Genomic DNA, 15,712 nt, shown 5'->3' on the forward strand with positions numbered 1-15,712 from the left:
GAGGAGGGAGGTAATGGGTTGGAGAGAAAGAGGAGCTGTGTGGAGAGAATGGTTAGAGAGTGGAAACAGTATATAATGAGGAGGGAGGTAATGGTTTGGAGAGAAAGAGGAGCTGTGTGGAGAGAATGGTTAGAGAGTGGAAACAGTATATAATGAGGAGGGGGGTAATGGTTTGGAGAGAAAGAGGAGCTGTGTGGAGAGAATGGTTAGAGAGTGGAAACAGTATATAATGAGGAGGGGGGTAATGGTTTGGAGAGAAAGAGGAGCTGTGTGTTCTTACCTTGGCAGAACCAGCGACAGCGATCGTGACCCCTCCTTGACGCTTGACGACCATGTCACCACCACTTGACGTCGTCACAGCAACCGTAACTGGGGTGGGCAGGAGGGAGGGGATGACGGGCAGTGGGAGGAGTCCCGGACGGTTGTTTCCATTGCCGACAGCGGCGGCGCAGCAGTTATTGGCTCCCGCTCCATTAAGGAGGCCGGCCGAACGGACGATGTCCCGCCTCTCCCACGGTGTCCCCCGGTACTCCCTCTCGAAGCGATTGTGGTGACCGGACATCACTTCCTCTGCCTTTCAGAGGAGATGATGACAGGGGGGGTGGGGGTGGGGGTGGGGGGGGGGATTGTTATTATTAAAGTTATTATTATTATTTCAGCTGATTAGTCTGTTACTGATATCCTGGCCCGATATTGTGTAGATTAAAATTTGAGTCACAATAACGTGCCACTTCAGAGTCGGCAGATAGTCTAGTGGTTAAGAGTGTTGGGCCAGTAACCGAAAGGTTGCTGGTTTGAATCCCTGAGCCGACTAGGTGAAACATCTGTCAATGTACCCTTGAGCAAGGCAGTTAACCCTAATTGCTCCTGTAAGTCGCTCTGGATAAGAGCGTCTGCTAAATGACTAAATGACTAAATTGAGGCGTGAACGCTCCTGCAGTAACATTTCCACTGTTTCCATCTGACTAACAGCTGCAGGCCCAGGTCTTAACGAGATGATAACAGACAGAACAGAAATTAACATCACCATAACAGGATCAATAAAACAACTGGAAACACACTCTTTAAATAGACTAATTGGGTTTGGTTACCATGGATATGTTGTTGCCTTCAATTAAATAAAAGTTAAAAAATTAAGCCATTGGCCACAGCCAGACACTACATGATTATTTTCCATATTGTCTTGAGAATAGCTATGGCTATAGCTTGACCTGGAGGTCATCACTGAATTGCCTTGTGGCTAAAAAAAACTCACTACTAACTCGTTTCTCTATACCGTAATAGCCAGCTAACTCAATAGTAATACCATTGAATATCATGACTAGTTTCCTCTTTTATGAGGATGACAGAGTGTGATGGATAGGGCGACGCTGCTGTAGGCTGGAATGACGAACAGTATTCTGTACCACAGGACGGTATGTCACTGTGTATGAGATCATCAATCAGTGGTGTCTACTGTATCTGGCCTGTGAAGTAAAAGCCATCAGACGGGTGTGTAGTGTAGTGTACTCTCCTCATCAAAGGAATGAGATGTCTTTCTGGGCCTTGATAAGAGCAGTTATGAATACAGGCTCTCTCTCACATACACTAGCACACAACACGGAGTCAAGGATATTCCATGAACATGTACTGGTGGTCTTTAAAACTAGAATCACAGAGAATGACAAGTCTTTCTTCTGCACAGTGGTCTCTGTCGCAGGAAGGAATGCCTTGAAGTGTGTGTGTTGTAAACAGGGCCATTGGGGGACCACAGCACTATCAGTCTGAGCTGTGACCATCTATTTAGCTACAGGTACATTACTGTCCACCTCTAGGTGAAAACACACACAGAGACACACACACACACATAGACACACACACCCACATAGACACACACACACATAGACACACAGACGACAATAGTTAGAACTTCCGAAAGGGCGGGAGAAACTCCCTCCAGTGGAGTAATAGCCAACCAATCTCTATACAGCAGATCTGTATAGAACAGATATATTTAGGATCGGTATTGGGACAGACATTTGCATATCCAAAAGCTCCAACCCAAGACTAGTGTGTTAGTAGCTGAGCTAAAAGCTAATGTTCCAAGTCTCCAGCTACTGGCCTCAGGCCTCAGCTAATGTTCCAGTAAGTCTCCAGCTACTGGCCTCAGGTCTCAGCTAATGTTCCAGTAAGTCTCCAGCTACTGGCCTCAGGCCTCAGCTAATGTTCCAGTAAGTCTCCAGCTACTGGCCTCAGGCCTCCGCTAATGTTCCAGTAAGTCTCCAGCTACTGGCTTCAGGCCTCAGCTAATGTTCCAAGTCTCCAGCTACTGGCCTCAGGTCTCAGCTAATGTTCCAGTAAGTCTCTAGCTACTTACTAGAGACTAGAGGCCAGTAGCTAGACCTCTCCTGTCTCAGCCTCCACTATTTATGCTGCAATAGTTTGTGTCGGGGGGCTAGGGTCAGTCTGTTATATCTAGAGTATTTCTCATGTCTTATCCGGTGTCCTGTGTGAATTTAAGTTTGCTCCCTCTAATTCTCTCTTTTGCTCTTCCTTTTCTCAGAGGACCTGAGCCCTAGGAGCATGCCTCAGGACTACCTGGCTTGATGACTCCTTGCTGTCCCCAGTCCACCTGGTCATGCTGCTGCTCCAGTTTCAACTGTTCTGCCTACGGCTATGGAACCCTGACCTGTTCACTGGCTGTGCTACCTTGTCCCAGACGGACCTGCTGTTTTGGACTTTCTCTCTACCGCACCTGGTGTCTTTAACTCTGAATGATCGGCTATGAAAAGCCAACTGACATTTACTCCTGAGGTGCTGACCTGTTGCACCCTCTACATCCACTGTGATTAGTATTATCATCTTGACCCTGCTGGTCGTCTATGAACGTTTGAACATCTTGGTCATGTTCTGTTATAATCTCCACTCGGCACAGCCAGAAGAGGACTGGCCACCCCTCATAGCCTGATTCCTCTCTAGGTTTCTTGCTAGGATCTGGCCTTTCTAGGGAGTTTTTCCTATTCACCGTGCTTCTACATCTGCATTGCTTGCTGTTTGGGGTTTTAGGCTGGGTTTCTGTACAGCACTTTGTGACATTGGCTGATGTAAAAAGGGCTTTATAAATACATTTGATTGATTGATTGATTGATTGATTGACTGGCCTCAGGTCTCAGCTAATGTTCCAGTAAGTTTCCAGCTACTGGCGTCAGGCCTCAGCTAATGTTCCAGTAAGTTTCCAGCTACTGGCCTCAGCTAATGTTCCAGTAAACCTCTAGCTACTGGCCTCAGCTAATGTTCCAGTAAACCTCTAGCTACTGGCCTCAGGCCTCAGCTAATGTTCCAGTACGTCTCTAGCTACTGGCCTCAGCTAATGTTCCAGTAAACCTCTAGCTACTGGCCTCAGGCCTCAGCTAATGTTCCAGTAAACCTCTAGCTACTGGCCTCAGGCCTCAGCTAATGTTCCAGTAAGTCTCTAGCAACTGGTCTTAGCTAATGTTCCAGTAAACCTCGAGCTACAGGCCTCAGCTAATGTTCCAGTAAGTCTCTAGCTACTGGCCTCAGGTCTCAGCTAATGTTCCAGTAAGTCTCTAGCTACTGGCCTCAGGTAATGTCAATGTGGCAGTCTGATCCTATCACACGCAATCTTCATCTCATGATGGTGTGTGTTTGTGCTTGCGGTGTGTGTGTGTGTGTGTTTGTAGCAGCACCATGACAGCATGACTGGAATACCTGTCTGTCACATCTGATGTGGGGAGAAGATAAGATACATTGTATGTTCCTGCCTGCCTACTGCCGTAAGGTGCTGAAAACTACACACACCTGTGGACCGGAACAAACTAGTAACAAACACTACATGGCCTGGATCTTAAATAATAACCTTTTCCCATTATAGAGTACGCACTGTATACACATATTTATATTGTGTTATTGACTGTACGATTGTTTATTCCATGTGTTGTTTTGAAATAAAAACAGAATAATAAAAAACGTAACTCTCTCTGTACACTTAGCAGTGATCATTTAATACAGCATCGGATGAATGTTTGCTAATAAAACATCATTTTTATTGCAAAATTACTGCTTTGACTGTGCCTTGGGTTTACAACAAAGGATGGATTTTACACTAAATGAATGTAACAAGCCAATGCCCTTCCCCATCCTTATACAGCGCAGGCTGAGTCAAGCCTGAACATAAAGTCAGAGGAAAGGACTTTACCTTAGCTAGAGCCATCAATGTTTATAAGAAATATATATCTCCAAAGCGATTTGAACACATCTGATGTGGAAATCAAACCCACAGCTCAAGCATTCTCTGAACAACAGCCATCGGAACAGCACGTTCCCTTTACTGTCTCAACCCACAGAGGGGGGAGAGAGGGAGGGAGGGGGTGTAGGAAGGGAGGGAGGGAGAGAGTGTATGTGATAGAGAGTGAGAGAAAATCAGCACACAACTGCCTGCCTGACTGCCTGCAGCATCATCATGTGGGGATTTTAAGTAGAAACTAGTCTGTTGGGCGTTTGACTCCTTTCGTACCAAAAAGCTATTCTCACGTTGCTGATGTGACACAAACGTAATTGCACCCAGGTAGCCTACGTGTGCATTTGAGAGACGGAGGATTGGGATGCTGGTGTGTGTGTGTGTCTGTGTGTGTGTGTGTGTGTGTGTGAGAGTGTGTGTGAGTGTGTGTGTGTGTGTGAGAGAGAGTGTGTGTGTGTGTGTGTGTGAGAGAGAGTGTGTGTGTGTGTGAGAGTGTGTGTGAGTGTGTGTGTGTGTGTGTGTGTGTGTGTGTAGACAACTTGGAGTGAGAGGTGAGTGGCAGGAGTGTGATTAGTTTAAATAAGAGTTATCTTTCAGGTACAGCGGTAAGACAGAGCACTCTACAACTAGAGAGTATGTCACTCTGAGGCAGAGGAGAGAGAGTGTGTGTGTGTGTGCGTATTTGAGTAGAGTTAACAAAGCCATAAGGGAATATAGAGCCGTGGACAGACATACGGAAAGACGAAGCACAACCGATGGGCAGAGCGTGGAGAGGAAGAGAGCAAGGGAGAGAGAGGGAGGTATGCAGGCTTGTGTGATACTGCTGTGGTGTGATGTTTACTGTCTCAGAACAACGAAACATCATATAGACACACACACACACAACACACTTCAGTTGGTCTATAGATCCCTCCCCTGAGAAGAGGATCCATATCCAATGGGTGCCAGTGTGTTAAAAGCTATAGACCCACAGAGAGACCAGGCCAGCCAGGCAGGCAGCAGCAGCAACATAGCACCAGTCACACCACCTATCCTCTTCACTCTCTATTATTATACTACACTAATGGATTTCTGGAGAGGAAGGGGATTTCTGGAGAGGAAGGGGATTTCTGGAGAGGAAGAAGATTTCTGGAGAGGTAGGAGATTTCTGGAGAGGTAGGAGATTTCTGGAGAGGTAGGAGATTTCTGGAGAGGAAGGGGATTTCTGGGGAGGTAGGAGATTTCTGGGGAGGTAGGATATTTCTGGGGAGGTAGGAGATTTCTGGAGAAGTAGGAGATTTCTGGAGAGGTAGGAGATTCTGGAGAGGTAGGAGATTCTGGAGGTAGGGGATTTCTGGAGAGGTATGGGATTTCTGGGGAGGTAGGGGATTTCTGGGGAGGTAGGGGAATTCTGGGGAGGTAGGGGAATTCTGGGGAGGAAGGAGATTTCTGGAGAGGTAGGGGATTTCTGGAGAGGTAGGAGATTCTGGAGAGGTAGGGGATTTCTGGAGAGGTAGGGGAATTCTGGGGAGGAAGGAGATTTCTGGGGAGGTAATGGATTTCTGGAGAGGTAGGAGATTCTGGGGAGGTAGGGGATTTCTGGAGAGGTAGGGGATTTCTGGAGAGGTAGGGGATTTCTGGAGAGGTAGGGGATTTCTGGAGAGGTAGGATATTTCTTTATCGCCCTTTTTGAAGTGCATTTGAATTGGACAGCAGTGCTTTTCCCGGATGGATGGAGTTGATTTGTCAGTCTGGTAACTTTAAAAAGACAATACTTTACTGAAAGTGAGGTCTCCTAAGCAAACACACACTCACACACACAGTGGTGAACGTGCTGACAGTTCCTCCAGGCCAACATAGGTATTCAAACTGAGATTTAAATCATGGTAGAAACTGTTCATTCAGAAAATACCCCAGGGCTAGACACACATGCCAACATCGCAAACACACACACGCAAAAGTATCTTAATTAGTCTTCGCCAAGCTTGGTTCCACACCAAGGAAGACTGATTTACTGATAAAAAGGTGTTGGATGGCTGATACACCCCCCCACACACAGTACACCTCTGCCAGTACATACAGGCTGGTGAGTTATATTTAGCTTTCCCTCTAAAGGCCAGGATTGATGTGCCAGAAGAAAAATACATACAAGACAGCAGAGAGGAGGCTGGCACTACACAGCTAAGCAAGAGAGAGATGGAGGGATGGATGTATGGACAGATGGAGGGGAGGAGGGCCTACATCTCAAGTGGACAGTAGCAGAGATGAAGAAAGACCTCCTGCTACCGTGACAACCAGCGTATTGTTTAGAATAGTTCTCAGCGTTAGCCACACCCCAGGATCACATTAATCTGAGCTCTTGGTGAGATTCAAACGACTCATTAGCGTCTCACTGGGATTACAAACAACCACGTCGAGACACAGGAGACTAAGAGTCCTAGATAAACATAATCAGGCCAGATACACAACCATCACGACATGACAACTCACAGTCGTTGAACAAACACACAAACAAATAACCAGGGACGATGGAATTGAACATAATTCCTGCAGAGCCACAGCAAGAGTCCGCTGGCTTCTTTTAATGTCAAATGAGTTTCAGATTTAGCCCAGGAAAACAGACTTCCTTATGCCAACGTCCTAGCAAATCAATGGCCTTTGAGTAGGAACATATATTGGTGTCCTCTCTACATTCTAGTAGAGCTCAACCCATTCATCCCCAGCCCTGTCCTTGTGTGGCGCAAATGGCACCCTATTCCTACTAGGTGCGGGAGAGCAAAAATAAAAACGTTCAATGACATAATTTCTCAATCAACATTTGTACTGACAAATATATAGAATGTGCATCAAATGCATCCTCCAACTGCAACGTCAGCCAATGCCCACACATATTATCTCAAGCTTTTTTTTCCCTTCCATGTTTAATACCCTCAAACCTAATTTCAAAACAGGCCATCCATCACTGTCAATGGTGAATGATAATTCTTCATGGTTTACCAGTGAAATATCTAAACTGCATCTGTATATATATATAATTTGATCTCAGTTTCATGGGAATATACACTCCCGTTCAAAAGCTTGGGGTCACTTAGAAATGTCCTTGTTTTTGAAAGAAAAGCACATTCTTTGTCCATTAAAATAACATCAAATTGATCAGAATTACAGTGCAGACATGGTTAATGTTGTAAATAACTGTTGTAGCTGGAAACGGCTGGTTTTAAATGGAATATCTACAGTACATAGGCGTACAGAGGCCCATTATCAGCAAACATCAATCCTGTGTTCCACAGGAAGGTTCTTGCTATTTAAAATCTGCTGTTTTTAGCTACAATAGTCATTTATAATATTAACATTGTATTTCTGATCCATTTCTAAGTGACCCCAAACTTTTGAACGGTAGTGTAAATATAGAATTAGAGAAGATGGTGTTCACTTTTTGTCTTTCTCCTGTTTTGTTTCCATCAAAGTTGAAGTCGGAAGTTTACAGTTGAAGTCGGAAGTTTACATACACTTAGGTTGGAGTCATTAAAACTCATTTTTCAACCACTCCACAAATTTCTTGTTAACAAACTTTAGTTTTGGCAAGTCGGTTAGGACATCTACTTTGTGCATGACACAAGTCATTTTTCGAAACAATTGTTTACAGACAGATTATTTCACTTATAATTCACTGTATCACAATTCCAGTGGGTCAGAAGATTATATACACTAAGTTGACTGTGCTTTTAAACAGCTTGGAAAATTCCAGAAAATGATGTCATGTCTTTAGAAGCTTCTGATAGGCTAATTGACATAATTTGAGTCAATTGGAGGTGTACCTGTGGATGTATTTCAAGGCCTACCTTCAAACGCAGTGCCTCTTTGCTTGACATCAAGGGAAAATCAAAAGAAATCAGCCAAGACCTCCACAAGTCTGGTTCATCCTTGGGAGCAATTTCCAAACACCTGAAGGTACCACGTTCATCTGCATAAACAATAGTACGCAAGTATAAACACCATGGGACCATGCAGCCGTCATACCGCTCAGGAAGGAGATGCGTTCTGTCTCCTAGAGATGAACGTACTTTGGTGCAAAAAGTGCAAATCAATCCCAGAACAACAGCAAAGGACCTTGTGAAGATGCTGGAGGAAACAGGTACAAAAGTATCTATATCCACAGTAAAAACGAGTCCTATATCGACATAACCTGAAAGGCCGCTCAGCAAGAAAGAAGCCACTGCTCCAAAACCACCATAAAAAAGCCAGACTACGGTTTGGAACTGCACATGGGGACAAAGATTGTACTTTTTGGAGAAATGTCCTCTGGTCTGATGAAACAAAAATAGAACTGATTGGTCATAATGACCATTGTTGTGTTTGGAGGAAAAAGGGGGAGGCTTGCAAGCCGAAGAACACCATCCCAACCGTGAAGCACAGGGGTGGCAGCATCATGTTGTAGGGGTGCTTTGCTACAGGAGGGACTAGTGCACTTCACAAAATAGATGGCATCATGAGGGCGGAAAATTATGTGGATATTGAAGCAACATCTCAAGACATCAGTCAGGAAGTTAAAGCATACTTCCAAAGTTGTGGCTAAACGGCTTAAGGACAACAAAGTCAAGGTATTGGAGTGGCCATCACAAAGCCCTGACCTCAATCCCATAGAAAATTTGTGGGCAGAACTGAAAAAGTGTGTGCGAGCAAGGAGGTCTACAAAACTGATTCAGTTACACCAACTCTTTCAGGAGGAATGGGACAAAATTCACCCAACTTATTGTGGGAGGATTGTGGAAGGCTACCCGAAATGTTTCACCCAAGTTAAACAATTTAAAGGCAATGCTACCAAATAGTAATTGAGTGTATGTAAACTTCTGACCCACTGAAATAAATCACTCTACTATTATTCTAATATTTCACATTCTTAAAATAAAGTGGTGATCCTAATTGACCTAAAACAGGGAATTTTACGACGATTAAATGTTAGGAATTCTGAAAACTGAGTTTGAATGTATTTGGCTAAGGTCTATGCAAACTTCCGACTTCAACTGTATATCCTGCCTAGTGTCGTGAACTGTATATCCTGCCTAGTGTCGTGAACTGTATATCCTGCCTAGTGTCGTGAACTGTATATCCTGCCTAGTGTCGTGAACTGTATATCCTGCCTAGTGTCGTGCGCTGCTGAGTTTTGGAAATGTGACTATTCAGCTTCAGCTAACCATATTAAAATCGCGCTAGAAATGAGGTGTTTTTTGTGTAACATTATACTGTAGGCATACTATGCTATGATACTGTACAGTATATGTAAAATACTAATTGATCATTATGTGATGTTGCGGGACATTGATTCAGCTTCAGAATACATTTTCCAGAATTGTTTTTACGAGGTCTGTGTACTCTCTAATGGTGTTGCAGCACTACACCCCTGTGTGCTGATAAGGAGGGCATGGAAACAACAAATAACTCAGCTCACAATAAAGAGGGGGTGAGAGGAAGAGAGAGAGAGGGAAATAAAGAGATTATCTGACAGTGTCAGGTGAGAGGGACAAGTGGAAGAGAGCCTGTAGAGCGAAAGAGAGAGAGAGAGATAGCAGGGGTTAGAAAGAGAGATAAAGAGATGTGGAGAGAGGGATCATGGGAACCACAGGCAGGGATGCTTCCCACTTCAGCTGCAGTGTGTTAATTACAACACAGTTTCAACAAAACACAACATAATCAAAACACAAAGACACCAGGATGTGAAGAGGCCCCACAGGCGCTAGCTACTGTAACTAACTTTCTCCTACAGATACCTTTCTTTCTTGCTTTCAGTTTTTAGGTGGGAGAGTAGCAGATTTCCACACGCCAATCATAGGGAATTTGTGTGTGTGTGTGCATGTGTCTATTCTCTGTGTCCCTCAGCAGCTGTCGCTTCCTCGCTCTCCTCTCCTCTCGCTCGCTCTCTTCTTACTCCAAACAAAAACCAACAAAGACATCAAAACAAACAGTTTTCTGCTGGTACCACATTCACGTACACACAGAGACTCATCTGCCATAGTTACAGGTTTACTCAGGGGTGAAAGTAGATTTATTTTCTTCCCGGATTGTAATTAGAATTGTTGTTGGGGTTTTTTTTTTAGGGGGGGGGGGGGGGGCGCCCCCCCTAAACATAGAATGACCTATAGAATCCCTAATAAATGAATAGGATCTCTGTGGGCCTAACAGTAAAGAGTTGATGTTTAACTTTTCAATGTATTACCTTTTAATGTGGCATTAACGTAACCAGTCATGATGTTGTCATCTGATTGTCAATCAAATCCTTCAAAAGGCTCCTGTGAATCTGTGTCGTTCGTCGACTCTAAAACAAGTCCTGCAGCCACAAAGTGCTCTGTGCACCTGTCATTTGAGGAATGAAGAGTGACATCTGTAACAAAACACCAAAAGACATGGTGATTGTCATTCATTAGGCCTGCTGCATAAGTAACATGAATTGATGCGTCCACTGTCTGCACGCGTCTCTGTCCTTCTGCCTTCGCAAAATGACACTGTTTGTCGAACCAGATCTTGGGTTAGAGTTAGTGTATTTCACATGTTTTCAAGTCCATTCGCACATTTGTCACGCCTCTGACATGCGTTAATGATAAATAATAGTGTCATTTCTTGGCATCTTTCTTCTAATTATTGTGATAGGTTCATATTCAAATCGGTACGGTGACCCCGCCACTATTTATTTTGCTGGTACTCCGTACCGGATGGTACCGGCTTACTTTCACCCCTGAGAGGGAGAGGAAGAACGAGAGAGAGACAAAAGAGAGAGAAGAGAAAAGTCAGAGAGAGGTTGACAGAGGGAAGAGTCAGGGAGGAGAAAGGTAGAAATTCAAAAGGAAGAGAGAGAGAGGTGGGAGGAGTTACAGAAGGAGAGAGAGAGAGAGAGAGAGAGAGAGAGAGAGAGAGAGAGAGAGAGAGAGAGAGAAAACCGGGGATAAAGAGAGGGAAAGAGAGCAAGAGAGGTTGAAAGATAAATAAAAGAAGTAACCCTGCTGAGTGCCTTCACAGATAAGTGTTTCTCTGACGAGGAGAGTCCCCAGCCACATGAGATCACCACTACCATGGAGATACTGTGTGTGTGTGTGTGTGTGTGTGTGTGTGTGTGTGTGTGTGTGTGTGTGTGTGTAACTATACTTGTGGGGACTGCTGGTATGGTTAACAAACAAAAATTGGACCAACAGGGGATATTTTGTTAGTCCCCACAAGGTAAAATGCCATTTATAGGTGCCTTAGGGTTAAGGTTAGCATTAGTGTTGTGAGCCAGGGTTAGATTATGGGTTAGGAGCTAAGGTTAGCATTAGTGTTAAGAGCTAGGGTTAGATTAAGGGTTAGGAGCTAGGGTTAGATTATGGGTTAGGAGCTAAGGTTAGCATTAGTGTTAGGAGCTAGGGATAGATTATGGGTTAGGAGCTAAGGTTAGCATTAGTGTTAGGAGCTAGGGTTAGATTATGGGTTAGGAGCTAAGGTTAGATTAAGGGTTAGGAGCTAGGGTTAGATTAAGGGTTAGGAGCTAAGGTTAGCATTAGTGTTAGGAGCTAGGGTTAGATTATGGGTTAGGAGCTAAAGTTATATTAAGGGTTAGGAGCTAGTGTTAGATTATGGGTTAGGAACTAGGGTTAGATTAAGGGTTAGTAGCTAAAGTTAGATTAAGGGTTAGGAACTAGGGTTAGATTAAGGGTTAGGAGCTAGGGTTAGATTAAGGGTTAGTAGCTAAAGGGTTAGGGTTAGAGGATGTGGGTGTGGAGGAGAAGGTACTGCACTGTTTCAGCCGTTATGGGCAGCCTACTGTAGCTATGTGGAGGAGAAGGTACTGTTCTGTTTCAGCCGTTATGGGCAGCCTACTGTAGCTGTGTGGAGGAGAAGGTACTGTTCTGTTTCAGCCGTTATGGGCAGCCTACTGTAGCTGTGTGGGGGAGAAGGTACTGCTCTGTTTCAGCCGTTATGGGCAGCCTACTGTAGCTGTGTGGAGGAGAAGGTACTGCACTGTTTCAGCCGTTATGGGCAGCCTACTGTATCTGTGTGGAGGAGAAGGTACTGTTCTGTTTCAGCCGTTATGGGCAGCCTACTGTAGCTGTGTGGAGGAGAAGGTGCTGTTCTGTTTCAGCCGTTATGGGCAGCCTACTGCAGCTGTGTGGAGGAGAAAGTACTGCACTGTTTCAGCCGTTATGGGCCCCCTACTGTAGCTGTGTGGAGGAGAAGGTACTGTTCTGTTTCAGCCGTTATGGGCAGCCTACTGTAGCTGTGTGGAGGAGAAGGTACTGTTCTGTTTCAGACGTTATGTGCAACCTACTGTAGCTGTGTGGAGGAGAAGGTACTGTTCTGTTTCAGCCGTTATGTGCAACCTACTGTAGCTGTTTGGAGGAGAAGGTACTGTTCTGTTTCAGACGTTATGTGCAGCCTACTGTAGCTGTTTGGAGGAGAAGGTACTGTTCTGTTTCAGCCGTTATGTGCAACCTACTGTAGCTGTTTGGAGGAGAAGGTACTGTTCTGTTTCAGCCGTTATGGGCAACCTACTGTAGCTGTTTGGAGGAGAAGGTACTGTTCTGTTTCAGCCGTTATGGGCAACCTACTGTAGCTGTTTGGAGGAGAAGGTACTGTTCTGTTTCAGCCGTTATGTGCAACCTACTGTAGCTGTGTGGAGGAGAAGGTACTGTTCTGTTTCAGACGTTATGTGCAGCCTACTGTAGCTGTGTGGAGGAGAAGGTACTGTTCTGTTTCAGACGTTATGTGCAGCCTACTGTATCTGTGTGGAGGAGAAGGTACTGTTCTGTTTCAGCCGTTATGTGCAACCTACTGTAGCTGTTTGGAGGAGAAGGTACTGTTCTGTTTCAGCCGTTATGTGCAACCTACTGTAGCTGTGTGGAGGAGAAGGTACTGTTCTGTTTCAGCCGTTATGTGCAACCTACTGTAGCTGTGTGGAGGAGAAGGTACTGTTCTGTTTCAGCCGTTATGTGCAACCTACTGTAGCTGTGTGGAGGAGAAGGTACTGTTCTGTTTCAGCCGTTATGTGCAACCTACTGTAGCTGTTTGGAGGAGAAGGTACTGTTCTGTTTCAGCCGTTATGTGCAACCTACTGTAGCTGTGTGGAGGAGAAGGTACTGTTCTGTTTCAGCCGTTATGTGCAACCTACTGTAGCTGTGTGGAGGAGAAGGTATTGTTCTGTTTCAGCCGTTATGGGCAGCCTACTGTAGCTGTGTGGAGGAGAAGGTACTGTTCTGTTTCAGCCGTTATGTGCAACCTACTGTAGCTGTGTGGAGGAGAAGTGGGATGTAAAATAGGTGGGGTGTGTGTGCACTGCATGCTTGACATTGAGAGAGAGAGAGAGAAAAAGAGCAAGAGAGAGGGATAGAGAGAAGTACAGTGAAAGTCAAGTAGAGTATATGAGAGAGACAAAGGGAGAGAAACCCCAGGTCTCTTTAATCAATATGGTGGAAATGAGTCTAATCTAGAAGTAAAAACAGAGCCAGTCACCATCTCCCACTTTAATACACTGGCTAGAGGGAAAAACAGACATGCATAGATAAGGAGAGGATATGGAGAGGGGGAGGGAGAGATATGGAGAGGGGGAGGGAGAGATATGGAGAGGGGGAGGGAGAGATATGGAGAGGGGGAGAGAGAGATATGGAGAGGGGGGAGGGAGAGATATGGAGAGGGGGGAGGGAGAGATATGGAGAGGGGGAGGGAGAGATATGGAGAGGGGGGAGAAAGGTAGAAATTCAAAAGGAAGAGAGAGAGAGGTGGGAGGAGTTACAGAAGGAGAGAGAGAGAGAGAGAGAGAGAGAGAGAGAGAGAGAGAAAACCGGGGATAAAGAGAGGGAAAGAGAGCAAGAGAGGTTGAAAGATAAATAAAAGAAGTAACCCTGCTGAGTGCCTTCACAGATAAGTGTTTCTCTGACGAGGAGAGTCCCCAGCCACATGAGATCACCACTACCATGGAGATACTGTGTGTGTGTGTGTGTGTGTGTGTGTGTAACTATACTTGTGGGGACTGCTGGTATGGTTAACAAACAAAAATTGGACCAACAGGGGATATTTTGTTAGTCCCCACAAGGTAAAATGCCATTTATAGGTGCCTTAGGGTTAAGGTTAGCATTAGTGTTGTGAGCCAGGGTTAGATTATGGGTTAGGAGCTAAGGTTAGCATTAGTGTTAAGAGCTAGGGTTAGATTAAGGGTTAGGAGCTAGGGTTAGATTATGGGTTAGGAGCTAAGGTTAGCATTAGTGTTAGGAGCTAGGGATAGATTATGGGTTAGGAGCTAAGGTTAGCATTAGTGTTAGGAGCTAGGGTTAGATTATGGGTTAGGAGCTAAAGTTAGATTAAGGGTTAGGAGCTAGGGTTAGATTAAGGGTTAGGAGCTAGGGTTAGATTAAGGGTTAGGAGCTAAGGTTAGCATTAGTTTTAGGAGCTAGGGTTAGATTATGGGTTAGGAGCTAAAGTTATATTAAGGGTTAGGAGCTAGTGTTAGATTATGGGTTAGGAACTAGGGTTAGATTAAGGGTTAGTAGCTAAAGTTAGATTAAGGGTTAGGAACTAGGGTTAGATTAAGGGTTAGGAGCTAGGGTTAGATTAAGGGTTAGTAGCTAAAGGGTTAGGGTTAGAGGATGTGGGTGTGGAGGAGAAGGTACTGCACTGTTTCAGCCGTTATGGGCAGCCTACTGTAGCTATGTGGAGGAGAAGGTACTGTTCTGTTTCAGCCGTTATGGGCAGCCTACTGTAGCTGTGTGGAGGAGAAGGTACTGTTCTGTTTCAGCCGTTATGGGCAGCCTACTGTAGCTGTGTGGGGGAGAAGGTACTGCTCTGTTTCAGCCGTTATGGGCAGCCTACTGTAGCTGTGTGGAGGAGAAGGTACTGCACTGTTTCAGCCGTTATGGGCAGCCTACTGTATCTGTGTGGAGGAGAAGGTACTGTTCTGTTTCAGCCGTTATGGGCAGCCTACTGTAGCTGTGTGGAGGAGAAGGTGCTGTTCTGTTTCAGCCGTTATGGGCAGCCTACTGCAGCTGTGTGGAGGAGAAAGTACTGCACTGTTTCAGCCGTTATGGGCCACCTACTGTAGCTGTGTGGAGGAGAAGGTACTGTTCTGTTTCAGCCGTTATGGGCAGCCTACTGTAGCTGTGTGGAGGAGAAGGTACTGTTCTGTTTCAGCCGTTATGGGCCCCCTACTGTAGCTGTGTGGAGGAGAAGGTACTGTTCTGTTTCAGCCGTTATGTGCAACCTACTGTAGCTGTTTGGAGGAGAAGGTACTGTTCTGTTTCAGCCGTTATGGGCAGCCTACTGTAGCTGTGTGGGGGAGAAGTTACTGCACTGTTTCAGCCGTTATGGGCCGCCTACTGTAGCTGTTTGGAGGAGAAGGTACTGCACTGTTTCAGCCGTTATGGGCCCCCTACTGTAGCTGTGTGGAGGAGAAGGTACTGTTCTGTTTCAGTCGTTATGGGCAGCCTACTGTAGCTGTTTGGAGGAGAAGGTACTGTTCTGTTTCAGCCGTTATGGGCAGCC

At 45.3% G+C, this 15,712-nt stretch overlaps 1 protein-coding gene across 1 annotated transcript in view; it reads right to left on the minus strand.

Annotated features, from left to right (window-relative positions):
- LOC110522439 (kelch-like protein 29) overlaps positions 1–15,712 on the minus strand; it is a 383,495-nt gene that overhangs the window by 234,796 nt on the left and 132,987 nt on the right. The window contains exon 3 of the mRNA XM_036976046.1: positions 281–574. Coding sequence (XP_036831941.1) covers positions 281–574 — 294 coding nt within the window. The remainder of the gene's footprint in view (positions 1–280; positions 575–15,712) is intronic.

Source organism: Oncorhynchus mykiss, chromosome 4 (genome assembly GCF_013265735.2).
Source record: "Oncorhynchus mykiss isolate Arlee chromosome 4, USDA_OmykA_1.1, whole genome shotgun sequence".
NCBI classification, from domain to species: domain Eukaryota; kingdom Metazoa; phylum Chordata; class Actinopteri; order Salmoniformes; family Salmonidae; genus Oncorhynchus; species Oncorhynchus mykiss.